Below are 27,933 nucleotides of genomic sequence, written 5' to 3'. Positions count from 1 at the left end.
TTGCCAAATATTTAAATTTCCCGGTTAAAAATATGACTTTAAAAATATGTATGCCCATTGGCCCAACAATTCCTTTTGGAAGTGCCGATACTAATAAAGTGAATTTTTAAAAATTAGAGAATGTATGGCAATGCTAGTAGTGAAAAACTGAAAGCAACATTATTTTCTATAACAGGATATTGGTTATATAAAAGATAATATTTATTGTAGATGGGATATAAGGAAGCCTAAGAATTTTGCTTATTGAAAATGTTTTAAGTGACATGGGGAAATCACCTAAAAAAAGAATGTTAACTAAGAAAACCTAGATGGATAGTCAGGTGGATAAAAAACATGTGGAAGGAAGACACCAAATGTTAGTAATTTTCTCTGGCTGCTCGGGATCAGGAGCAACTTACATTGACTTTGTAATGATTCTGTTTTTGTTTTTTTCTACATTGCGAATCTTTTATTACTATATAATTTGTGCAAAACAAGATGTATTTTTCAAAATTAATGAGAAAATAGAACAGTGGAAGATATTTCAATATTCCCATTCTTGCCCTAAGCAGGAGCAACATGCACTGCAGGCCTCAACCCTCCTTCAGCAAAACAGCAAACAGCCTCTGCCCTCAAAACAAACCTAAACCAACCCTCTGCCCAGCCACACCTTGAGTGACCCCTGCATGTGTTTGCTATCTGCCCTGCTGCACCCTGACCCAAGGACTCCTACAGGCTCCTCCTCCTCCTGACCTCCCCTAGCTTGGTGCCTCCCAGACCCAAGTGTGCCCTGGTCTAGGTGGGACACTACAGTACTGACATGTAGAGGTGACCCTGTTCTTTTTGAAAGCACTGGAGCAGAGGCTGTGTAGCTCTGGGCTTCAAAACTGAAGCGGGATAAGGAAAGACTAAATGGATTTGGATGGTCCAATGGCATCTGCCATTTATTGGGCACCTACCAGAGGCTCTATAGACCCCTACCAACACAAAATGGGATAGCCATTTTAATCCCATTTTACAGGTGAGGAAACTGAGGTCAGACAGGCTAAGTCACACAGGCTCACGTGACTAGTCAGGATCCAAATGCAGGTGTCCCTGTAGAAATGAAATCTCAGGAGCTGTGTACAGAATCCCCAGGGCAGGGAATAGCTGTCCTCCATCCTGTTGGGACAAAAGGAGGAGGTGGGTCCTGTGGCATCTGCAGTGTTTCCTAGCCCTGAACAGAAGATCCTGCTAGAGCAGAGTGTGCTACCAAACACTAGAAGGACCTGGAGACTGTCTCTGTCACTCTTCTCGGAAGATTTAGACTTCAGAGAAAGCCATAATCCTGGCTTTCCCACAGCCTCCTGTATGGGTGATTCTCTTCTGCATCAGCCATTTAATCAATGTACCTGCCAAGTTACTGGGATGCCAATAACATGTTTTCTGCTTTGGGTCAACACTTCTACAGAGGGACTCTTAACTCCAAAGTTCTAAACACAGAAGTAATATTTTCCATAAGGCATTGGTAGTGGTGGTTTTATTTATTCTATTTTTATGTATGCTTTTTCAAGAGACTCAAATAAGTATGTGTGTGTTTGTAGGGCTTTTTTTAAAGTAAAGGTCTATTTTGCAAAATAATGATGATAATAATGAAATAATCACTTTAAAGAAAATGTAGATAATTAAGAAATGCTTCAGGCTTTCAGAACATTCTCTGAGTGCACTAGAATCCTACGTAAGAGTATTTAATGGGAAAGAATCCAAAAACTTCATTGTTTCTTGTTCCCCTTTCCATGGTCACTGAGTCAGGATGGTGAGTGGACACAGGTGCACACACACAGAGGGCTAGGGGGTGCAAACCATGTCAGAGAACTGCCCATGAATGCAGGCAACATGCACTTTAAGTTAATGGCCTGGAGGTGCCTGGGTGGCTCAAGTCAGTTAAGCTTCTACTGTCAGCTCAGGTCATGATCTCAGGGTCCTGGGATCAAGCCCCGCATCAGGCTCCCAGTTCAGCGGGGAGCCTGCTTCTCCCTCTGCCTGCTGCTCCCCCTGCTTGTGCTCACCCTGTCAAATAAATAAAATCTTTAAAGGAAAAAAAAAAGATAATGGCCTTGACGTCCACTTTCAAGCAAGGACAGGAGATCAGGGCCTGCTCTGGGGACATGCCATTTACATAGCGGGACAGCAGCATATTACATTTTATATTCCTTCCGCTGCCACTGAGTACCCCCCTCCCCCACAGTAACGAAGGCTGAAACAAGTCTCACCCCACATAAGCCAACGGACTGATGAAAAATTACATGCCTAGAGCCATTCAACTCATTAATCACATCCACCCAAACCCTAGGAGATGAATTTTACTTCATACACCCTGAGCTTTTCACTAACTTTTCCTTCACACATGATGGCAAATATTCAGAGTGCCTGCTATGTGCAAAGCATGAAACATAGAAAATAAGCAATATATTTTTAAATTAACACCATGTTTCAATCATCAAACCCTCCAACCTCTCTTAAATCAAAGTAACTTCTTTAAACAAATAATGAAACAGTGATAGTGTGCTCCCTCATCGAGCCTTGTAATTTTCCACATCCTGCCTGCTTCTAAGATGCCTTCCACTGGCACCATTCTCTCCTTGTCCTTCACAGTCAGAGCTCTGTGATAACGGAAAATCCCCACACTCCCATTTTCGGGACGAAGAATCTTGAAATTCTAGGATTAGGGATTATAATGTGGCGTTCAAGGGCCACCAGAGGAATCCAAGAGTTGAATTGTACTTGGACAGATTCGCTTGCTTTATCATTCTAAGCATTGCATTATACACATTTAAGGGCATTTATCCTGAGATGGGATCACTGGCTTCATTAGACTTGCCAAGTGACCCAAGGCATAATGAAGGGATCAGGGAAGTCTTTGGAGACTGGATTAAAAGTTCTAACCTAAGCACAACCAAAGTTCTGAGGGTAACAACTGGCTCCTTGGAGTCTCTAAGCAACACCATGTTCTGAGCGGAAGGACGGAAACAGGGTGTTAAGCACCCCTCAGTACTGTCAGATGGTGGGAAAGGCAAAAAGCAGATGGGAGCACCAAAACTGATCCATGAATCACCCATGGTGACATCACCTTTGATGCTTACGTGTTTATTTGAGAACTCTTATAATCTGATCTTAAAATCCGTGGACACTTAGAGATAAACAGGCACTCTCAGGTAAGTTCCCCAAATTCCTTTGCTTCTTCCAATGGAAACTTTTTGTTCCCGATTCCAAACACCACGAGAAAATGATGACAAGGGTCACAAAGACGGGATACAAACATCTAACTTTTCATAGTGCCTCACAAGGTCTTATAAATATTAATGAGAAAAAAGCCCACTCCAATGGGGAGTACCAAATTCAGTGAATCTGATGCTTAATCGACTAATTGATTTATTTAATGAAAAAACAAAAGAACAGAGTGTGTTTGAGACTAGAAATTGCTGTATGACAGGCTGTTTCCTAATTCCAACGGACAGCCATGATTTTCCTTATGCTAATTTGAGCTTTGCACTCACATAATTAAAACTGCAGTCAACAGAGTCGGGCCGCCTTTTTCCACTCTATAAACAAGTCTGTAAAGTCATCTCATTACTTTACCCAGGAAGCCCAACAGAACACGTTTTAAAGGAAGTTACCTATAAAGATGGGCTATTTTGTTTGAACAGAGGATTAAAAAGAATCCACTTGAAGTTATTTTAAAGTTCACCTGAGATATATAGAATATACACATAACCAGTGCCATCACATATTAGAGCAATCACAGTACCCTAGAAAACTGTTAACTATGATCCAAAGTTTATTCTAAAACATTCAAGCTTCAAAATAACTTCCTATCTTCAGAAATGTATGCTTCAAATTAAACAGTATAATACATTTGTCTTTCACAAAACATACCCCACATTCTAAAGAACGGGCCATTATGTCAATGTCCTTCAATACACTGATTTTTTTTTTTTTTTTGGAAACACACACAATTGTACTCAAGCTATTCAAAATTCACAAAGAATATTTTATTTAATTGTTATGAAATATGGACACAATTAGTAAAAATAAGAAAAGGGTAGCATTCTGCATTATAAAAATCAAATAATTTCTGCTCATATAGTTGAAAGAGGGGCACATCAAACCTCCACTTTTAAAATTCTTTCCCATGATAGCTACATTTCACAGCAGACGCCAATCCTTGATGCCAAAGAAAGAAAAACCTCTGTAAGGTTAGTTTTTGGTACATGATTTTTTCATACATATTACTGAACATTCCGCGAAAAATAAAACATACCTTGAGAGGCAAAAACTGAACAAAGCTTCTAAGATACAGTTCATATGGCAGGTATTAATCATACCCTCTAATACAAACATTTCAGATACCAAACCAAGAAGGATTTTTGAAAATGCCTTGGCCCAATTCTGGGCAAACTTCCATATTCATGAGCTTTCAAATTAACCAAGACCCTTGATGAAAATACAACCAAATCCTTCCCGCCTATACACAGCAAAACTAAAGACACACAACTAATAAAGCTTTCTTTTTCTTCCTTTCAGTAGATTTTTGCTGCTGATTTTTCTCATTTCGACAAATGTCACCAAGGCAAGGTGGCCTTGAAAATATTTCAACAGACCACCACTTCACAGACTCCATGCCGCTACCTTATACTAACAATTCTACTGGCTTCGCTTACAGGAATTAAGCTACATATAGGTTCCCATCTACACGGATTCACCACCCCATTAATAGCTTTATGCTATCTACTAGAGACATTTGCAAGAAAAACATCAGACCACATACTCCGGAGCACAGAGCACTGGTCGGCCACCGCTCTTCTATTCCCACAAACCAACCATGATGGGCAAGAACATTTACTCACAGCGCACAGAGGAGTAGTATTTTATTAAAGTTAAATATGTAACCCAACAAACCGAATTACCACCGTTTGAGTTATGAGAACAATCCACTCTCAGCATGAAGGATCCAAAAACCAAGCCAACATTTGCGTGTCCCATGACCAACCGCCACTTGTCAGGTATCTCTTCGTTTCCACTGGGGCTGGCTGGCAACCCTGATGCTAAGGAGTCATTCAAGAGCATCCAGAAGTTCAACATTTACCAGCCCATCTTTTTCTCCAACCCTGCCCTCCAACCTCTCTGAGTCCAATGCCTTCCAGCAGATACACATCCACGCACCGCTAGGGATGGTTAAAGAATACGAAAATTCGGACGCGCTCCAAAAAGCCTTTGCAAAAGTCATCCACAGCACTCAACAGTGAATTTAGAAACCCCAATTTTTTTCTGAGTTTGAAGTTTTTAAGCCTTGCGGATGGTTGGAGTAGGAAAAAGGAAATTTACTAGGCAGTGCAGAGGAAATCTTGTTGTCCTCTATTGTGGCAGTGGGGGTGTTGCCCAATCCTGACTTATCTGCCTTGATAAAGGAAACCAAAGAAAAGAGTAACAAGCACAAGATTTTGTCAAACGAAAAGGAACCCTTTTCTTACCTTAATGGTGCTGGCCATAATGCAATCAAATTTATTGATCGTTAATAAATGTTAATAATAATTATTGCTTCTCTCTGACCAGAAAGTAGTTTTGATGAGGTTGTTTAGAGCGGATGAGATTGTGCTAAGTCTGGGAAATGAAGTCAGCCAATGGCAGGAAGAGGTTTCTATTGGTCCTGGCTGCCCAGCCCGAAGAAACAGGATATTTGGGAGTGGAGAGATAAGGGACCCTGAAAACAATGTTGTTTTTCTTGATGATATGCAGCCAGGAGGTTTTTTTTTTTTTTTTTTTTTAATTAAAAGAAAAAAGCATCCATTGCCTGGGACCAGGACTGCCACAGCAGGTGTGATTTGGTGTGCTGTCGTGTGACACGCTGCCCTGAGGCAGGATGCAGATGTGGCAGGACTCCGCATAGCTTCACATGGGCTCTGAGCACCTCAGAACGAGGCGCAGAGGGCCCCCTCGAGCCAGGGTGCCAGGCATTCTGCACCCCCAGCTCCCTGGACCTGTCACACGCCTGGGACAAGGGCCATGAGCCGCTCCTCCCCATACCCTCCCTGTTCCTTTCTCCCGAAAGGAAACTCTGCAGGTAGAACTTAGTTCATGTCAATGTAATGTATTTCCTTGCGGATTTTTAATGGCCTTCATTTATTCAACATCTCACATGAGTTTTCCAGAAGAATTTCATTTTCTCTTTCCAAACACATGCAATTTTTATTTTGCTCCATGATAAACCAGATGAAAACATAAAGACTTGCTAATCGATAAGGTAAGCAAGGCAAACAGAGAAGAGTAATAAATCTGTCAAATCCTAGTTTTTAAATATTTACTGAAAATTCAAGTAACAAAAATAAATAAATCCCAAATAACTAAAATTATACTACAGGTGGTTTATAATGTGAGCATGCCGGTCCTGCTCTGACAAAAGTCAGTGTGGCAGGACCACAGACCCCGAGAGAACTCTATGCACGGATGCCACGTGAAGACCTCATTAAGTGTTTGAAAACCCAAGCTCCAAGTTCAGGGCCACACGTCTGTTTTCCACTCAAAGGAAGTACAGCTAATGGGGGCTTGAACATTCCTTAGAGGATTTCAAGCCTTTAATTACTCATTTTCAGGAAATTACTTGTTCTCTGGAAGAAACAACATTTTGCTTTGAATCTAGCTACACGAAAGCTGGACCAGGGAAGAGGTGTGGTCTCCATAGGGGACCCGCAGAACACAAGAGACCAAATCCTGAGTGATTCAGCAATGCCTGTTTTCAGAGGTGGATGGCCAGGGGAATGGATTTCGCTGGGACTTCAGGCCTGCATCTGTCAAGAGTTCTATAAACGAGCCCAGGTTCCCATATCTTCTATTGTCCCCTGACTCCCCTCCTTGTGTTAGGAGGAGGAGGGACAAAGAGACAGCAAAGGGAAGAGAGAATAGAATAGAATAGAATAGAATAGAATAGAATAGAATAGAATAGAATAGAAGAAAAAATAAAAGGAAAAAGAGAAAAGAAAAGAAAAGAAAAGAAAAGAAAGAAAAAAAAGAAAAAAGAAAAGAAAAGAAAAAGAAAAAAAGAAAAAAGAAAAGAAAAAAAGAAAAAAGAAAAGAAAAGAAAAAAGAAAAGAAAAGAAAGAAAAGAAAAGAAAGGAAAAGAAAAGAAAAAAGAAAAAAGAAAAACGAAACGAAACCCTGTTCTGGCTCAAAATCATAACCTTCAGGTTCTCAGCATCTACACGTCGAAGGGGGCGCTGATTTCCCCTCTTTTCATCTCTGAACAATGAACGAGATGGCATGCTGATTAAAATTTTGTTTCCCCGAAAATTTCAAAGCACTGAGTTGTTTTATCTGGGCAGCTTCCACAAGGCTTCAAGAGTGCTGAGAAAAATGCTCTCGGCTGGCTCCTCCCGGATTCCTTGCTTTTCTGCTCTCCTGAGAAGCGTCAACCTTACATGTTAACCTCAGTACCCAGTGAGCAGTGCTCCATTATGGATTCCCCAAAGAACAGCCTGAAACAGGATGAAGGCTTTGCTAACAAAAGAGCCCAGGGAGAAAGCACTGCCTAGGCCAACCTCACCCTCATCTCCTGGTTCCTAACCCTGCCCCTTCCTTGTCCTCCCCGAGAGACCCAATTCTTCATGGAGCCTCTGCTTTTAATTCCTTGGTTACTGCTCAATTCAGCTGAAATAGTGAAGTCTCTTAACTGTTTATGCAGAAATAAATTTCCAACGTACAGAAACAAAATACAAAGGACTCCTAATATCCTCCACCCAGTTACTCCAATTGCTGGAAATTTACATCACTTGCTTTGTGCTCTCTCTTTCACTCTCTAATATTTATGAATAATGCATATATGTGTATATTCGGGTATATCCTTTATTCCTTAATAAAAATATTGTTTTAGTAGAGATTAATTTCCCTGCTTGGATACTTATGAATAGAAAACCAGATGCTACTATTTGATCTACCTCCTGAAGATTCTATCCATATGTTTCATTGTGTCAAATTTTGAAAATGCACACAAATGTAGAAAAGTGATCTTTATTAGATCACTTATGGGCTGTAATTCCCACAATTTTTTTAAAAGGCAAATCTTCCTCACTTCTAATGACAAGATTTCAGTTGATTCTTAGCATCTTCAAAGATAATCATTCCTGATCTCTAGAATGGCATAATAGCATCCAAGCCCAGTATTCTCTGAATATTTAATGCAAAGTTATTTTTTTACTTTGATTGGCTATTTATTAGCAAATGGCATATCTATTAACTAGAATATATTAATTCAGAAGCCATTTCCTAAACATTATCCTGGGGGAATCACCCAAAGATAAAGATCCCACTTTATCTTCCCCTTCACCCCAAGCCTATACCTACAAATGGTCTCAGCACCAGGTCACTCAGCAGCGTAGGGACTGGGCAGCTTCTGACCAAGCACCACCCCTCCTGGGGGGAAGCCGCCCTTTAGGTAGCCAGATAAATCCATGTCAGGGGCAATCTAGCAGAGGGGCACTGCCTGGGGACCATCCTGTCATGAGTCTGCAGGACAGGTTCCTTCTCCGCCCTCCCTGGGACACACAGTAAACACCACGCTGTCCCGGTATGGCCCCCTAGAGTCTGTGGTCATCAGAATCCCAGGAGTAACTTCTGCATTTCCATTTTTACTTACCCACCATGGACTCATTAGCCACAACTTATGAAAACCCTTTGTAAGCCTGTTCTTCTCTTGGTCCAAATGATAAAAAGGAAGTAATATAAAATTGACTACACATTGACTAAAACAATAAAAGGGACACTGTCATTTATTTGTCTTAAAACCACATATTCCCATTTTCTCAAGATTCAACAAATTCTCATCCTTGTTAAGTAACTTCTCTGAGTGGGATACGCAAAGGAAGGTCAAGAGTTAAGATACTTTGGATGAGGGCAACATAGTTCTAAAAATGATATATGGGCACAGCAAGAAATAAGGCCCATAATTTTAACTGGATACACAAAAGGTTTGCTCATCAATGACTGATCGCTGGATTAAACATCCATACACTGGAATGCTCATTATCATTGCAAATATTGCAGGAAAATCAAGTAGTAGGTGAATTCTCAGCGATATGGAAAATTGTTATGATACTATGCCTGGTTAAGGTAAAAATCCAGTTATAAAGGCGAATTATATCAGAGAAACATTTTGTTAAAGGGAAAAAAGCAAGACAGAAATACTAGCAGGCTATATGCTACAGTACTCGTGGGAGAGAATCTTTCTTGTTTTCCCTCTTCCTTTTGGCTCATCTAGATTTCCAAACATTTACAGTAAATAGAAATCAAATTTTTAAGATAAAAATTACATGAGTAACACAATGTTCTATGTTTCTGTAACTATCTGTGTCACACTCAGCTCACAATACCCATGCTTCTTGAGCTCTATGTGTGTGTACCCAAAATTCACATTCCTTTTTATATCTCTAGCAGGAAGAGAATAGTTCTTTTTTTAAAATTAATTTTAGTAAAGAAACCCAGAAGATACTCATGTGTTTTGTCATGGTCATCTACCAACATATCAGTATTAATAAAGTGCCTTTTCCATGCCAGGCCCTTTGGCTAGCACTAGGAAACAAGGATGACAGGGCTCTGTCCAGCCACTGAGTGTCCTAGCATTCCGGAAGTCTGTGTTTGTTTACTTAAATTCCACCCACATAAAACTCCAGAGCCTGGAAGCAACCCATGAAATGCAAACTTTTTAAGAGTCAAACAATGGGACAAAGTGCTCTATATTGTCCCTAAAAGGACACATGAATCTTTAAATGTAAAATGTTTGGATTATTCATGAAAGCCCTGCACGGAGGATGTTCTAAGGATCCTTGCCAGGGACATGCCTGAGATTATAGATAAGGATCAAGCATCTGGAGCTGCCCCCACAATGCAAAACTGTATCACTCAGTGGAACTTTTCTATGTCAATTGAAGGATTTGCCCGAGAATATAATTCAGCATAAGGCACTCTGAGGCACCAAGGTCACTCTCATTATACACTGGTTAAGAACTGTTTTCCATTCAAAGCATGCTTCTTGAGCACAGTTTCACTCCACTGGATAAGACTGTGTGTGTGTGTCTGTGTGTGTGTGTGTGTGTGTGTGTGTGTGTGTGTGTGTGTGAGAGAGAGAGAGAGAGATGCCCTCCAGCAACACATTAAGAAATAATCCAATTACAATTTAAATAACTATTGTTTCAACACCTTGCCTAAGTGGTTAACATATTCTTCAGCATCTTGGTTGATTTGAACTAATCTAAACCAAGGAAATTGTTATCACATACTAAATCCTCAACTTCTCAACACCAAGTTGCAATTTCCTTAATTTTGAAGCATGCGTCAGTTCAGTTCCGCAGGCTCAAATGGAGCAATGATTTCAATGAACACAATTTCATAAGCATCACATATATTCTCAAATTTTGACAACTTTGCTCTTACCTAACTCTGTACGCCTCTAAAAATGGAGGAGTATTAAAACCAGTATTAGGAGCCCTAAATATGTCAATTTATTACTCAGGGCTAAAAAGAAAAGCTGAAAAAGAAAACCCTAAGAACAATTATTTTGCACAATAATTTAAAGGAACTTTTAAATTTCCTGTTTCAATGATCATGATTCTGTACACAATTTGTGAACAATTAAACGCATTAAGGTCTTCATCCATGTCACTGGGCATATATAGGCAGATGCGTTACAGTCTTTGGACTGCACTGGTCACCATAAGGCATGGTCTACCTACAGGGCAGTCTAGCACCCATGCCACACAACTGGTTGCCACCTTGTCTAGAGGCCGTCCTGCTCTTCCGCCCCTACTCAGATCTGGAGTACTATGTCCCAATTACTTCTCGGTAATCGAGAAGTTATCTTGAGTTGTATAAATTAACTTAGATTTTGATCTAGTTAGATTTTTAACTTTCTTAAGTATGTCAGGCTCACTTATAAGAGACTAGATATCAGCATTTATTTTTGTCTTGATATTTCATAAAGAAACAACAGGCTACTTTTTTAAGAAAGATAAGAAGTGGCACTAGACTGTCCCCCAAATAATGGAAATTTACAGAGAAGCCTGCACTAGACAATTGCTCTTCCTGCTTTCATAAAGTCTGTTCTGAGTCAGATTCAGATGGCCTTTCTTCCTATATCACTTAATACTTTTACATATTTGCTAATTTATTTATATCACAAATTGAATCAGAAATGAAGCCAAGGAACAGAACATTTTCCATAAATAATGCATTTACATTTGCAAGAGCAGAAGACAGCAACTTACAGACTTAAGGGAGTCATATGCCTACACTTGAAGGCAGGTGTGTGCAAGAGGGTGAGTCTGCATAGCGGTGGCACCTGCTACGCCGTATCCTCCTGGCACTGCATCATCCCCCTGCATTGTACCCTCCATGCATTGTATGTACCCTTTCTGCACCGTGTCCTTTCTCTGCAAACTGATGGAGAGAACCTTTCCACAGTGTCCAGTTCAAATGCAAGCAGGCCAGTTCTTATCCAGCGGAGCCTCACAAACATCTGTTTAATCCACTTATATGTACTGAACTGAACTATGATGTAGGTTAATTCATAGTCGTCATTTGATTCCAATGCAAATCCCAGCACATATTTTGGGGAAAACTACAGTACAGGGGGACAAATGGAAATGCTCTTTCTAAATGTATTATCAATGATAGGCCAGAAGACAAGCTGGGTTGTCTCCAGTGGACACATTTTTATCCTTTATTTACAGGCACAAAAATAATCTTGCCTCATGAATTTTAGGAGGCAACCACTTACTGGCCAAAGAACTTCACTGTTTTTTGTTGACTTGCTAGCTCGAATCCAGAAGCATTGCAGGGACTTTCCTTTCAACTGCTTGAACTATTGTCACTAGAGGGTGCTAAATGTCCCTTTAAAAGGCCCTTAGAGGGACTATGGGCATAGCTAATTTTTCACTTCACACTTTTTGAATTGGTATCATTATCCTACACAGTCGTCTCATTTTTATCCATTAAAATTAAAATCCAACATTCATAATGCAAAAAACTTTTTTGGAAAATTTACATTGTTCATCCATATAACGTAAGGAAATATACCTGGATAAGGAGCAGAGATAAATCACACAGATATGCATCTAAGACTAAAGGAATCATTTTTCTAAAGGGTGAGATTTGGCCATGGCAAATGTAGAATGTTCTACACCACTATCAGTAATTCCAAACCATAAAAATATTCTACTTCCCAGTAATTCTAGATGGTTCAGTATATTCCCCATGCAAGTCCCATCAAAAACAGGTCAATTTTGAGTGCAGCTGTTTTCTGTGTAGTCAATGCTGGTATCATGCAAGCACCTTGCCTAAAGTCAGATATCAAAAGATCCTTTCTAGAGATGAGAACTGCAGGAAGGATGTGGATTATATGATAATATGTCAGAGATACCTTACAGTACCTTTGATTTTCTTTTCATTATAGTTTTGGGAATATGCTACCTTTCACTTATGAAAAGGATATACAATGTTAAAATATATAAAATATATTAAACTTTAAAATAGAGGGTATTCTTTAAAATAATCCAATTAATGTGGTTACATGGACTTGTAGGTCATCTAAATGCTAAACACTTAAAACCAAACACAGTGCCTAGGAAACACTTGCAAAAAATTTAACTGATCTTGCAACCTTCCTCTTTTTGTCCTCACTTGTACTTTATTTTATTTTGGGGAAGGGGGGAAGGAAGGGGAGAGAGAGAACCCCAGCAGGCTCCAGGCTCGGCACAGTGCCAGACACGGGGCTTGATCTGACAACCCCGAGACCACGGCCTGAAAGGAAACCAAGAGTCGGAGGTTTAACCCACTGAACCGTCCAGGCACCTCCTCCCTTGTGCTCTAAAATATCTGCAGTTTTTCCTTTTTCTCCTCTTCTACTTTGGGGCATATACCAAAGAATAGCAAGGTCAGTGGGTGACAGCTGTTTATGTGCACAGCTGTCTGGAGGCGGGGCTGTGTGTGGCTAAGGCTCCCACCTCTGAAGAGGCCACAGTAACTGGTCGCCGGGGATGTGTTTTCCTCTGGGTCCGCCAGGAGAGCAGAGGTTTATTTGCAATGCACTCCGCAGAAGGAGAATCAAGGCAGAGTTTCATCTGTCAGCCTGCGATTTTTCTTTCTTTTTTTTTAATGAAGGGTGGATTGCAACTTATTATCTTTTTTATTATTATTTATTCATGAGAGACGGGGGGGGGGGCAGAGAGAGAGAGAGAGGCAGAGACACAGGAAGAGGGAAAAGCAGGCTCCACGCAGGAAGCCCAATGTGGGACTCGATCCTGGGACTCCAGGGACTCCAGGATCACGCCCTGGGCTGAAGGCAGGTGCTAAACCACTGAGCCACCAGGGCTGCCCCTCAGCCTGCGACTTTTAAAGGGAAACACACCACCTCGGCATGTGAGAGGCACACAGCAGATGGACGAGGTGCGGAAAATGGGGGGGGGGGCCCTCTGCCCACCTCCCTGCGATGCCACTCCAGACAGAGGCACCGTGAACAGAAGAGTACCTCCAGGCTCAGCGGGGTCGACATCCACACCATTCGGTTCCGATAACAAGCGCCTTAGCGGGGAAGTACAGCATGGACGCACCGAGCTACTCCTGGATCACTGAGTGAGGCTGACACAAATGTGCCGGAGGGGAATCCAGGCGGTACCCCCCGCCGAGGGCACGAGTCCAGCGTAGCACCCTGCACATGCGCGCCCGTGCAACCGTGAAGGCAGCGATGAAGGCAGACAGATGATGATGGACAGAGTGACAGGTGCTGAGAGGCAGAGATAGAGAGGCTAGCCGGCTGTCCCACTGCCGGGCCCTGTCCCCCGAGGGTCCTGGCCACGTGACCTGGGGAACTTCGGGGGTGACTTTCTCGAGCAACACCCCCAGATGGAGCTCCAGGAAGTGAAGAAGACCAACCAACGGTCTCTAAGAGTCCTCCCAAGTCTGTAGGTTATGGGATCTCCCTCTCAATAAAGGAACTAACACCACCTGGCAGTGAAAGGATATTCAATAATAATAATAATAATAAATACGGAGTAAAAAAGCAAGCAAATGAAGGAGTATGTGCCTTCTATTTTGCTGCATTGTGATATACTTACAGCCAATTTATCTGAATTTCAAGACAAATAATAGCTCCCCTTTTTATGTTACAGAGCCCTTGCAATTTTCCAAAGCAACTCTGGCTAAAATTATTTCCAGTTAAACTAGTTCAGCAACTGAGTTGATCCCACATGAATGACAGATCCACTGCATTTCTAGACATTTGCCATAGCACTCCTGGTGACCATATTTCCAAGATAGCCCAATAGGATTTTCTATCAAAAATGCCCATCTAATAAGGTGACACTGACATTACTCCCATCAAAAGGTAGGGTCCATGTCCCCACTCTTCGAAGCTGAAAAGATCTGTCACTACAGTGTAAGTTCAGCTATGTGCCTTCCAAGGCTGCCTGTGAAGACAATACAGGCAGCCTTGGATTTTTCTTGTCAAGAGCCACTCTTAAGCCCCAGCCGTCATAGTGAGAGAAAGCTCAAGGCACATGGAGAGGCTGCCTGTAGATATTTCAGTCCTGAGTTCCACTGAGCCAGCCCCAGGCCCAGGGGTGCAAGTGGAGAAGACTTGCAGATGATGCCAGCCCCTGGCCACCATTTGACTGCAACCATCTAAGAGATCTTGGGTGAAAATGCCTGTCTTGACCCAGCCAGTTCCCAGAACCATGAAGAACATAAGTAATAAAATGGGCATTGTGATTCTAAGCCACCAAGTTCCAGAGCGATTTGTTATGCAGGGAAAGGTGACTGGAACACCCTGAGAAGTTTCCTTACTCAAAAAAGATTTTTGCAGCATTGTTACAGCAGCAAATATTCTTCTTATGTGATCGTTCACCCATTCACCAAGGTCTTTACTGGCATCGACTCTATGCTCAGCATTGTGTCAAGCACTGAAGATGTGGGAAAGATGAGAAGCGGTCTTCAGCCAAAAAAGCCTATTAGTTGGGGAGGAAAGATGCCAAAATTACAACAACAACATCTGACTCAAGAGAAAGGACAAAAGAGGCAGACATTAGGAGTGCTACCCTCCACTCTTCCCCCCCACTTCCTCTCTGCTCCTTACAGGTCCACATGCCTCAGGATCACCTGAGCTCACCAGACTAGGACCCCCTTGCTGCCCCACTGTGACTCCCCTACTCCGTCCCCACCCCAGCCTTCATCCTGCTGGTGCCCTGTTCCCATTTTCTGGAAGCATCTCTGCCCATCAACCTCAGGTTACTTTCCCAAGGAGACGTGGGAAAACTTTAATTTCCCCTCTGTGACTTCCCCAGAAATGGGACTGGTAAATGAGAAGCAGAGGGAGAAGGGTTCATTACCCTGAATTACTAAAAAGAAAAGCCCCAGTGTTTGGGAGGTGTTATTATTTCCCTTGAAACATTAGCTCCTAGAAACCAGGGGCTCTGTCCCCTGTGCCGTCTCTCAGGCTTCCAGGATGCCACGGGGGCTCCCATCGGTCAGTCCTGCCCGTAATGAGAGCCATCTGGAAGGCCGCACGGCGGGCCTGGCCACCCGCTGCACCAGAGCTCCGCTGCGGGCGGAGGTGAGACGCACAGGTACACACGGCGGGGCTCCGGTTTTCCAGAACCACAGTCCGAGGTGCTCCTTCCCCCAAAAAGCGCGTGAGAAAGCAGCAGTCCCCCTGGAATTCTCCACAAACATCTGTGAGGCTGCTGAAAAGGTAAGTTCTCTTGCTTTGAAACTCACACAGGAGTTCTTGCGGATGGGGCGCTGCTGTTCTGACCCCGGGCAGCCCGAGCGCCCGGACCTCACCTCCCAGACTTTGAGACATTTGGATGGGAGGCATTTGATTCCCTATTACTTAAAGCTGTTTCGAACTTTTCATCAGGAATGGAAACCATTAATGTGTCTCGCATGCCGCTCTGTTTTATGGAATTCTTGCACTGGGGAGCTCTTTTTATTTTATTATTTTCTTTAACGGCCAGAAACCTGGGAAGTTCACAAAGGAATTTTTCAACTGCCTGAAGTGACCCCTAACCTGAGAGGTTTTTGCCTAATCTGTAAATTGGAGTTAGAAGTACTGCAGTACCTTTGGAGTGGGGGGCTCTTTGTCTTTAAAAGAGCAGGGAAACCGTTAACAATGAGGCTATACATACCTTGGGCTTCTTTGTTAGTGACTCTAAACCAAAAGCAGATGTGAAGTATCAGCGGCCACCTTGTACTGACCCATGGAAGTTGAGGCTAATCCAGACCATTCTTAATAACTCAAAACTGCCACCCTTTAACTTTCTAATTTTTTTCTCACTTACAAGTGCAAAAAAGAATTGACAGTACGCATTATAGTCCATTTCCCTCTGAACACATACAGATTTTCCCCGATAGGAGCCAGGAGCAAAAGCTGTCCCCACTAAATTGTGCAGCTGTCAGCTGACCCGGTACCAGCTGAGGTGCTCATCGCCTTTAACAAACAGCATCTAGAAGGAGAGAATTTATGCTGAAAATTAGATGTTCCTGTTGTTACCTTTTTCTGAGAACCAGTAAGTACAGAGTTAAGTGAATTATTAGACTGTTTGTAAGTTAGAAAACAGAGGTTTCATGGGAAAATCCAGCAATCCAAAATGTTTCCTTAACATTGAAAATTGAAACCCTTTTAATTTCCATCTTCCTGAATTTAAAAGGAATGAATGTACATGAAGAAGAAAAATCAATAGACAGAGAAGTGATTCATAACCCCCAAATGAAGAAATCAATCATTCTGCACTAAATTTGAACATTCTATCAATATTGTGTCTATTTACTAAATCCAAAAGGAACTCTTCTAACATAAAATCAAATACAAAATTGTTTCAGACACTGAATATTGTTTTTTGCCTGAAAGCAGACACAAGGTGGAATGGGTACCAGTGCAAGGCTAGACGCTGATTGATTTTAACACCTATCAATACAACAATTACATTGTCATGTGACACAGGACTTCCTCGTCTTGCACTGAAATTAGATTGATGCATAGGTATAGCTGGAAAACAATAAGACATGATCATATTACCGTATTTCATTGACGTGAGACAGTGGATGGTAGGTGTAATGCACCATCTAATGCATCACTAGGAAAGAAAAAATAATTCTGCCAAACAAAATTAGTCACAATACTTTCTTATCCAACAGCTGTAAGACACATCCCAATTTCTGAAAATAAATATGTGCCTTAGAATAGATGAGATCGAGTCTACTTATGAAAAAACAAATCATGAAAGCACTAAAATGTCATTTTTCTTCTAAAATGTCATTTGGAACAGACTGCAGGGGTTCTCAGCATTAGCACTGTCCACATTTTGAGCTGGACAATTCTTTGTTGTGGGGGACCATCCAGTTGAAGGACGTCTACCAGCATCCCTGGCCTCTACCCATTAGCTGCTAGTAGCAACACCCCGACTCCCAGTTATAACTTCCCAGACCATCTTCAGACACTGGAGGCAAAATCATGCCAGTTGAAAAACACTGGAACAAAGCAATTCAATTTGGTCAGCTTCGCAAAATGATTTAGCCTGTGTATAAATGAAGAGTATCAGCCAAGTGAAGAATATTATGGGATGAGATGTATTGATCCAAAAAACCATTACATAAAAGACAGTTGGTGCTCATACAAGAGTGTGCACTGGCCATCCCAACAGTCGCGGTGTAAAAAAACTTGGAAAAGTGCTCAACATCACTCATCATCAGGGAAATGCAAATCAAAACCACAGTGAGATATCACCACACACCTGCTAGGATGCCTGTTATCAAAAAGAGAGAATAAAAGTGCTGGCGAAGATGTGGAGAAAGGAAACCCCAATGTACTGCTGATGGAAATGTGAACTGGCATAGCCACTAAGGAAAACAGTATGGGAGCTTCTCGAAAAATTAAAAAATGATCTACCATATGATCCAGCAGTTCCACTTCTGGGTGTTCAACCCAAGGAAATGAAATAATTCTCTTGAGAAGGTATCTACACCCTCCCTCCAAATTCAATGCAGCGTTATTCACAATAGCCAAGATGTGGAAACCACCTGGGAGTCCATGGACAGATGAATGGATAAAGAAAAGGTAGTACATATATATAGTGAAACATTCTTCAAGCTATAAAAGATAAGGAGATCTTGCCATATGCAACAACATACATGGACCTTGAGGATATTATGTCAAGTGAACTAAGTCAGACAGAGAAAGACAAAAACTGTATGATCTAACTTACATGTGGAATATTCTTCAAAACCATAACTGAACCCATAGATATGGAGAACAGACTGGTAGTTGCCAGAGGCAAAAGAAAGATGAGCAAAATGGGTGAACTGATCTAAAAGTATAAACCTCCAGTTATAAGATAAGTTATAAGTCCCAGGAGTATAGTGTACAGTATGGTGACTGCAGTCAACAATACTGTATTGTGTACTGGAAGGTTGCTAAAAGAGTAAATCTTAACGTTCTCATCACAAGAAAAAGAAATGTGTAACAATGTGCGGTGATGTATGTTCACTAAACTTTTTGTGGCAATCATTTCATAATATAAACATCAAGTCTTGTCGTACACTAGAAACTAATACAACGTTATGTCAGCTATAACTCAATAAAAAAATGAAAAATCAGAATTTGGATAAAAAGCAAGTCACTATCACAAGATCTCACCACTTATAAACTACACAATAAATATTAAAAGAAATTTTAAAAAATCAAAATAAGGAAGCCATATCACAATATTTTGGGCCTATCCATATGACAAAAATGAAAAAAATTTCATTTTGGCAGCACTGGTAAGAATGTGAAGGATACACACTCTCATTCATGTATACTAGGAATGCAAATTAAGATCTTATCAGAAAATAATTTATCCTCTCACTCAGCAATTTCAATTCTGGAAATCCACCTTTTAGAAATGCTTTCAATAAACAAATACATGGGTAAGAATATTCACTCTAGCAATTTTTAACTAGTAGTAAAACATAAGAATAAGTTGAATACCTATCAATCAGAGACTAAACATATTACACAGTATTAAGAAGGACAAGACAAATCTAAATTTATCACATAAAAAATATTCAAGGTATATTAACTTCAAAAAATTACCAGATATAGGGCACCTGGATGGTTTAGAGAGTTAAGTATCCAACTCTTGATCTCAGCTCAGGTCTTGATCTCAGGGTCGTGAGTTCAAGCCCCATGTTGGGCTCCATGCTGGGATGGAGCCTACTTTAAGAAAAACATTAATAAGATAATAAGACTTATTAATACAAGCTTTCTGAGAAAAATGAAATTTTACTTGTGTTCCACAGAATTAGCATGTGTTCAAATGGTAGGAAAAAGTGGCAAAATCTTTCAGGAACAAAATTTTAAAACTTGGGTAAAGGATTTGGTTCAACACAAAAGAAACTACAGGCTAAGATTATTCTGAAAAAAATGTTTCAGAGTGAGGAAATATCTTGACGTCTACCGAAAGATATTTGTTGTTGATTCATGTGGGCAATGAGGACTCACAAGAATAATCCAAAGGAACCTGACATAAAATGCTTCTGATTAGAACACATTGTATGACATTATGTGAAGAGATGCCTGTAGAAATTACATGTATCTTAATTCTCACTTGAACCAGGTTTGGTTCTGCAAATAAAAAGGAGTAAATATGAGACAGATTAGACAATTACGTTACTACTCCTGTAGCTAATACCTCACAGTAAAGAGGCAAAGTTATTAATCTTAAGAAGTTAGAAAAATCCAAAGAAAAAAGGAGGAAAATAACAAAGATATGAGTAAAATAAAATTAGAGAATGACCATACAATGGAGGAGATTAACAAAGTCAGATCTTTTAAAGATCAGTTATTTAAAATCCCGTAAGTATTAAATGACAAAGAGAGAAGGTAAAAATAACCTACATCAAGAATGAAAAAGGAGCCCTTACTACAGATTATACAGACATTAGAAGGATTATAAAGAACATTATAGACAATTTCCTATTAATAGATATGAAAGTTTAGATGAAATTGATAAAATCTTTGAAAAATATAATTTACCAAAACTGCCAAAGAAAAAAACACAAGATCTGAAGTCCTGTAAATATTAAAGACATTGATTAAATCATCTAAAACATTCCCAAAAGAAAACCAGAGAAATGAGAAAGGAACATTCCAGGCCCAGACTGACTTAACACCAAATTCTAACATCATTCAAACAACTAATGCTAATCTTATACAAACTGCACTAGATAATAGAAAAAAGGAAAATCTGACTCAAAATGTGACTAAGACATTATGAGAGAGAAAAATTACAGGCTGATTTCACACATAAAAGCAGATGCAAAATAAACTGAACAAAAATCTCAGAAACCCAAATCCAACAGTATATGAGACATAAAAATATATACTATGATGAAGTTGAGTTTATTCAAAGAATGTAGGGTTATTTTAATCAATGTAAATATCAAAGTTAAATTGTAAAGGAGAAAAGTCATATGATAATCTCAAATAAAAGAGAGGAAAGCATTTAATAAAATTCAATATTGATTCATGATAAAAAAAATTCTTAGTAAATTACAAATAAAAGGGAACTTTGCCAGCCTCATAAATGGCATCTATGAAACCTTACAGTAAGCCACACACTTTAATGATGAAACAAAAATTTAATCCTAAACAAAAATTAATCCTAGGAGAAAAGACAAAGAGGCTCACTGTCACCACACCTGCTGCAAATTGTACTGGAAGTCCCAGTCAGTCCATAAGGTAAAAAAATGAAGTAAAATGCCAAGAGATTAGGGGAAAAAATAGATAAGACCTTAGCTCTTTGCAGATAGAGTTTTTTATCTAAAAAATCCAAGAGAATTTAAAAATACATCATTAGAATTAATAAGTTTGGAAAGCTTGCTGGCCATAGGCCAATACAGAAAACTTAATTTTATTTTTATATATCAGCATTAATAGAAAATAAAATTTTAAACAGTACTATTTTCATTAACATCAAAAATACCTTAAAATATGGTAATAAATTAAGTATAAGAATGCAGGACTTCTACACAGAGAACTACAAAATATAATTGAAAGAAGGGTTAAATAAATGGATAACTATACCATATTCATGGATTGAAAGACTTAATACTATAAAGATATCAGTTCTCTTCAAATTGATTAAGAAGAGATTCAATGTAGATTTAATCAAAATTGCAACAAGATTTTTGCAGAACTTGAAAAATCGATTCCAAAATGTATGTAGAAATGCAGTGGGTCAAAACTAGAATAGATGCTCTTAAAAAAAGGTGAGGTAGAGTCACTGGGGTGGCTCAGTTGGTAAAGCATCTGCCTTCAGCTCAGGTCACAGGATCCCAGGGTCCTGGGATTGAGCCCCGTGTGGGGCTCCCTACTCAATGGATAGTCTGCTTCTCTCTTTCCCTCTGCTTGTTGCTGCCCTGCTTGTTACACACACACACACTCTCTAATAAATAAAATCTTAAAAAAAAAAAAAAAGGTAAGGCAGGACAACTTGTTCTATCAAACATAATTACCAAGGCACAGTCACTAGGTCAGAGTGGTATTCATGGAAGTATGGATGAACTGAACCAACAGAAAAGAAAAGATAGCCCAGAGACAGATTTATACACATATGAACATGCTTGTTCATGACAAAGGTTGTATGCAGAGCAATGTAGAAGAAAGGAATCTCTACAAAATGGAACCAAAGAAATGGGATATCCATATGGGAAAAAGAAACTTGACAACTAACTCATACCATCAAAAATCAATCAATCAAAAGTCAAAAATCAATTCCAGGCTAACTGTAAATATAAATGTGAGGCAAAAAAATTAGGTTTCTAGCACGTAATATAAATGGATAGCTTCATGACTTTGGGATGGGGAAGATTTTAAAAATAAGGCACAAAAACATTAACTATAAAGGGCAAGACTGATAAATTGAACTCCATTAATTATTAAGAAAAAATTAAGAAATTATTTTCATCAAAAGATACCACTAAGAGAATTAAAAAAGCATCAACGGAGTGAAAGATTATATTCATAACTCATCTAACCCTCTATTCACATTCAGAATATGTAAACAACACTGGTCAATTAGTAAGAAGACACACAACTCAGTGGAAACACAGGGAAGAAAACCTGACAGTCATTCATAAGAAAAGGGTAAGTGTCCACTGAAAGATGAATGGATAAAGAAGATGTGGTTTATGTATACAATGGAATATTACTCAGCCATTAGAAATGACAAATACCCAATTGCTTCGACGTGGATGGAACTGGAGGGTATTATGCTGAGTGAAATAAGTCAATTGGAGAAGAACAAACATTATATGGTCTCATTCATTTGGGGAATATAAAAAGTAGTGAAAGGGAATAAAGGGGAAAGGAGAAACAATGAGTGGGAAATATCAGAAAGGGAGACAGAACATGAGAGATTCCTAACTCTGGGAAACGAACTAGGGGTGGTGGAAGGGGAGGTGGGCAGGGTTGGGGGTGACTGGGTGACGGGCACTGAGGGGGATACTTGAGGGGATGAGCTCTGGGTGTTATTCTATACGTTGGCAAACTGAACACCAATAAAAAATAAATTTATAAAAAAAAAAGGGTAAGCAGATTGGAGAAATAGAGAAAATGCAGCACACCTCTATCATTAAAACTTTGCAACTCCACTATTTAATAAATCTGCAATGAAGTGGATGCATATGAGCACCAAGAAAACATGTACAGTAATGTTCTCAGCAGCTTTATCTGCTGTAGCCAAACGCTGGGGACTTCTCAAAAGCCCTTCAGTAGTAGCACGAATCACCAAGTGTGGCACATTTGTATATTGGGTACTCCACGGCAAATAAAATGAAGAAACCGCACCACATTGTGGATCAATCTCACACATGTAACAGTGAGTGGAGCCAGCCACTCCACAAAGGAATACACTACACAATTACTTTTATATAAAGATCACAATGGAGGCAAAACTCCACTATAGCGACTAGGTACGCACATTAGGTGAGAAAACCACAGAGCATGGCAAAGAGGCAATGATCAAAAAATTAAGATGATATTTACCTTAGAGGGAGGTGGGGAGGAGTAAGTCTGGGGGGGGGCCCGGGTGAAGGGAGGTCTATTCCTGTATTATAATTAATCACAGCATACATGTATTTTTCAGGTACTTTTCTCTGTTATGTTTTGAAATTTTAAAAGATTAATGAAAAGGTGTGTGTGACCATGAAATATTAGATGTTAGGCACCCATTCTCTTGTTCTCACAGATAAACACTGTATCTGGCTTCATGGGCAAGATATAAATCAGGACAGAGACCCTGATCTGGGAGAAAGGAGCAATCAAGAAACGCTTTGCCATCCAATTAGCTTCCAAATAAGAGAAACTCAGATCAGGTCACAGAAAGCATTTTGTGTAAAATACCTTTTACATAATCCATCCCTCAGAAGGAGGGAGGAAGGAAGGAAGGAAGGGGGGGGGAGAGAGAAAGGGAGAGAGAGAGAAAAGGAGAGGAGAGGGAGTGAGGGAGAAAGGAAGGAGGAAAAGAAAAAGCTCCAGGGCTACATTTTCTCTTCAAGCCAGCAGATCAAAACTTTTCACTTGAGGAATACTTTTACAGGCAGCCAAAAGAAACGTGGGATCTGGCAATGGAGAAGAGGTAGTATTGCCTTGCACTAATGTATCAGTTCCACTTTTCCAGGTGGGAGGAAATGGGGAGCATCACAAATACTTCTCATGACCCTCACCACCCAGTGACGAAGATCACCTCCTCCCTCCATGAGGGCCCCCACCCAGGAGGTGGTGTTAATTTAAAACCCATGCAACAAATCAGAGCCACTTATAGATGCAGAGGAGCAGCCCTCCAAGTGAAGGACCAGCTAGCTCAGTATTCCCGAGCCAGGCAGAAGCTTGGCACGTCAGAGCAACAGACAGAGTTTACTGAAGCACCATGAGCCAGGGCAGGGTAATTTCATCCTGCATCTGTAGGGTGGGCAAAAGCCAGATCATACTCAGGGGTTTGGGCTTATCCCCAGTATGGCAGCAAGCCACTGGGGCTGGAGAACAAATAGACACTGTATAATCTGGCTCACGTGAAGCAAAGGTTTGTCAGGGTGCACAGAGGGAAGCTGGGAGAACCCAACTAAGATGCCATTGCACCTCCCAGGTAAGGGATGAGGGGCTAGGAGCTGTTGGTCATTGTTTTGGTGTTATATCTGGCCTTAGCAACTGGGAAGATAGTGTTTGCACTTCAGAGATGCGAGGAACTTGGAAAATTCAAGTTTAGGGAGGGCGGATCAGGATTTGTACTTAAAGTTGAAGGAGCTTATAAACATGGTTATGAATAAGATGGGAAAAGGTTATAAACAGGGAGGTAAGATTGTGAATCATCGAAACACATGTGCTCAGATCACATTTTTTAGAGGTGGAGAGGTGAATTCCACAAACAAGAGGTGATCAAAGCTGCATCTTGAGCTTCTCTATCACTTAGAAGCTGAAGAGAGAAAAGAAGAGCCGCCTATGACCTCAGGGCAGTGCAGGACCTGGAGGCAGCCATGCTGAGTGCCCATTGGAGATCTGTGGTCACAGATTTAAATACCAGCCAGCACAGTTCTGTATGTTTTCTCAGGCAACATTCAGCAGCTCAAAGTGCAGCTACTATATGTGGAGCCAAAGCCTGAGCCAATCATCACAAAACCTTAATAGGTATGTCTATTATTAGCAAGATTTTATACCTGGATGTATGGAGGATAGAGAGGTTAAGTAACTTGCCCAAGGTCCCTGCCAGTGATCCAGTAGGAGATGGTTATAAAGACAGAGGTGAGAACAGGAATCCATTACTTTGAAGCAAAGTGTTTCTAACTCCACACTTCACATCCTTAAACACGATTATGATGCTACCTCTACAGGAAATAAGAAGATACCCTGGGGCAAAAGAAGCTCATAAAAGAGAAAACTTACAAAAAGACACAAGGTGGAATTTAAATTAAGAACAATACTCAGGGTTCCTGGGAAGGAACCTTATCATCCATGTAAATACAATGTGGTACATCATGGTGTGATGATTAAAATGAGGGGGAAAAAAACAATACAAAAGTAGTTCATTTGACTTGCTTTTAAGGATCCATAATTCAGGTCTTGAATTTTGGAAACTAAAATAAAATAGTCAGCAACTTAAGAAATGAAAGAATTTGCAGCCCAAATTAGGCACAAGGATGATAGAGCACCTCTGAGCAGGCATGTAAAATCTAATCTTGGAATTCTCAAGTGAATGGGCTTAACTTGACAACTGTGATCATCATAAGTTTGATCAGATAAGCATATGCCAATCCTGACACACTTACTTGTGATATTCTTGATCACATATTGAGAATTTGTGGTCTGAATATTAAAAACACGATGTTAGGTGCACCTGGGTGGCTCAATCGGTTAAGCCTCTGCCTTCGGCTCAGGTCATAACCCTGGGGTCCTGGGATTGAGCTCCACATCCTGCCAACAGGGAGCCCACTTCTCCCTTTCCCTCTGCCCCTCCTCCTGCTTGTGTGCATTCTCTCTCTTTCTAAAATAAAAATAAGTAAAAATAAAAATAAAAACATGATTGGAACTCTGCTATCTCTAGGTAAAGATAATAATTAGTTCTCTGGTCAGTTCAAGTTCTCAATGTGAAGGGTGATAATTTGTGTTTTGTGCAATAATTACAAATAGTACCAGATGAAAACTAAGAGTTTTCTCTTACAGAAAGAACTGCTTAAATCTATACCTATACCTAGAGTAGCATTAACAATGTTCCATAATAAGTGGTCTCCTCCCTATGAATAAGTTGCAGCGGGGGAAATAAAAAGATTTCCTTTTAAGAAGAGGTATACAGGGGTGGCCTGTTTTATACATAAATTTTGGCCAAATATAGTTAATTAAATTAAAATATATAAAATAAGATTTGTACTTTCCCTAAAATGTGAGGAAAGATTTACTTCTGAAGTAATGGTTTTTACAAAATATGCATTTTTGGTTTCCTTTTTCTTATTGTATCTATAAATTTACTAATAAAAGGTTTTGTCTTGATTTACTAACATTTGAAAAGATGGATTATATTGGTATGGAAAGAAAAGGATGTCATAAATTAAAAATCCATACATGAACTGTATTTTCTTACTTGCAATATGACAAATGATTGTTTAGAGTTACAATCAATAAAAGCTATTTGAAAGTTATAGAATGGATTTGGCCATAACTGCTCTACTAGCAATGTTAAAATACTCCAACTCTTCTTAATTATCAGTTTATGGTGTGGATCGAGCATGTCAAAATATTTAATTTTAACCAAGCAATTATCTACATGTGGCTTCCCATTTCAATGCAAAAGTTCGATCAAATATTTCCTGGGTATTTATCAAAGTTCAATAAAGGTCCTGTCTCATAAATCAATTTCAGACCAGACAAAAGGAATAAGCAAATTCTTGTTTATTTCAGTATTTTCTAAACCAATCCCAAAGACAGCTGCTATTTTCATGTGACTTGTCAGTAGAAACCTGAGCAATCTTGCCCTGACAATATCTTTAGATACGATATGATGGAAATAAAACAAAAAAATAAGGCATAAGCTCTATTAAACTATTTCTCTTGGACATAAAATATGTTTGGGGAAGAAATGAGTTGTTCCATATGAGCTAGGGTAGTTATTTCTTACGTGGGAGCAACTTTGGCTCTGCAAAATGTTTTATCAAAGGAGGCTTTGTGTCCGGGTGAGACTAGTTTTCCACTCAAAATCATTTCATTAAATGCCATTGGATCATACGCTTCTAGGTTCCCTCTCTGAAATATGGCCTATACAGTTCTTTAAAAAAACACATAGGTTGGGGGGAGAGGTGGAATGCTAAAATAATATGGGTTAATATTTATATCCTGCTCATATTTTCTAAGTATCTCCTGCCTGGGCATTCAATATTTTTAAATAAATTATCCAATCATTGGTTGTCTATCATGGATAACAATTTATTATGTTAAACCTGTACCTTCTCATAGAATCAAAACAGTGGTGTTATTGTTGATATATCTTTTAGAACACCAAGTCTATACATATAATAAACATTCCAATGAGCATCTGTCACTGCCATTCCTCCAGAAACACTCAAAAAAAATAATAAATTCTAAGAAAAATACTTTCTCTTGTCTACTTCATCTGGAGAGTGATGTTGGTTGTAACAGCGACATACACCACTAATTTATCATATACTGGGAATCACAGTAAATGCTTTATATACACTAATGATCTGAGTTCACTCTTGCCATAATCCTATGAATTGTGTGCTATTCTTCCCATTTTACGGATGAATCAACTGAGGCTTAGACAGGCTAAGTCCTTCATCTAAAGTCAGAAGCTCGCTCTGAGCAGGAATCTGGTGGTCATCCTGCCCTGCCCCTCTGAGCTTCCATTCCTGGTTAGTATCCTGGGTCTGATCCTCACGCAGCTCATTACTGTAATTCTCAATAAAATCCCAGTTACCCATGTGGAATACCCATCTACATCTAGCCCAATTTGCTACTGGATTTCAATGTTTTTTCATATGAAAACCATCAATAGCAGGAGGGGCCTGAATCTGGTTTCGAAAACACAATTTGAAAGGAATTCACTCTGAAAGCTCCAAGAAGCCCAGTGATCTCTGACCAGCACCCTGGAAAGGCTCCTCAGATACCTTCACTCTCCTCTGGTTGCCTCCATCCATCTAAAAATACACATCTGGCTCCTCCTGCTCACAAACAGAAACAGAGAGTTCCAGTATCCAAAGGCAAGGCTGCTCTTTTAAGAGGCACTTTGTTTTTGTAGGTGTTCAAGGATTTGGAATCAAAGCAGCAGAATTATTAAAATTAATCCAATTTTCTTTCATTTATTTTGTTAGTTCATACCTCTGAAAGATATATTT

General features: G+C 39.9%; 1 protein-coding gene across 4 annotated transcripts in view; it reads right to left on the bottom strand.

Annotated features, from left to right (window-relative positions):
• The window catches only part of ERG (ETS transcription factor ERG), a 253,342-nt gene that overhangs the window by 100,413 nt on the left and 124,996 nt on the right, over positions 1 to 27,933 (bottom strand). Inside the window, exon 1 of one of the 4 annotated variants that reach the window (XM_072740552.1) lies at positions 5,490 to 5,721. The exons of 2 other annotated variants lie outside the window; for them this stretch is intronic. In XM_072740552.1, coding sequence (XP_072596653.1) covers positions 5,490 to 5,507 — 18 coding nt within the window. In that variant the 5' untranslated portion in view covers positions 5,508 to 5,721. Of the gene's footprint in view, positions 1 to 5,489; positions 5,722 to 27,933 lie in introns of those variants that run through there. One more of the 4 variants, XM_025987278.2, reaches the window with a different exon arrangement.

The sequence above is a fragment of the Vulpes vulpes genome, chromosome 15 (genome assembly GCF_048418805.1).
Source record: "Vulpes vulpes isolate BD-2025 chromosome 15, VulVul3, whole genome shotgun sequence".
Taxonomy (NCBI): Eukaryota; Metazoa; Chordata; class Mammalia; order Carnivora; family Canidae; genus Vulpes; species Vulpes vulpes.
The sequence above is the reverse complement of the archived record's forward strand: the minus strand, read 5'-3'. Positions and strand labels throughout refer to the sequence as shown.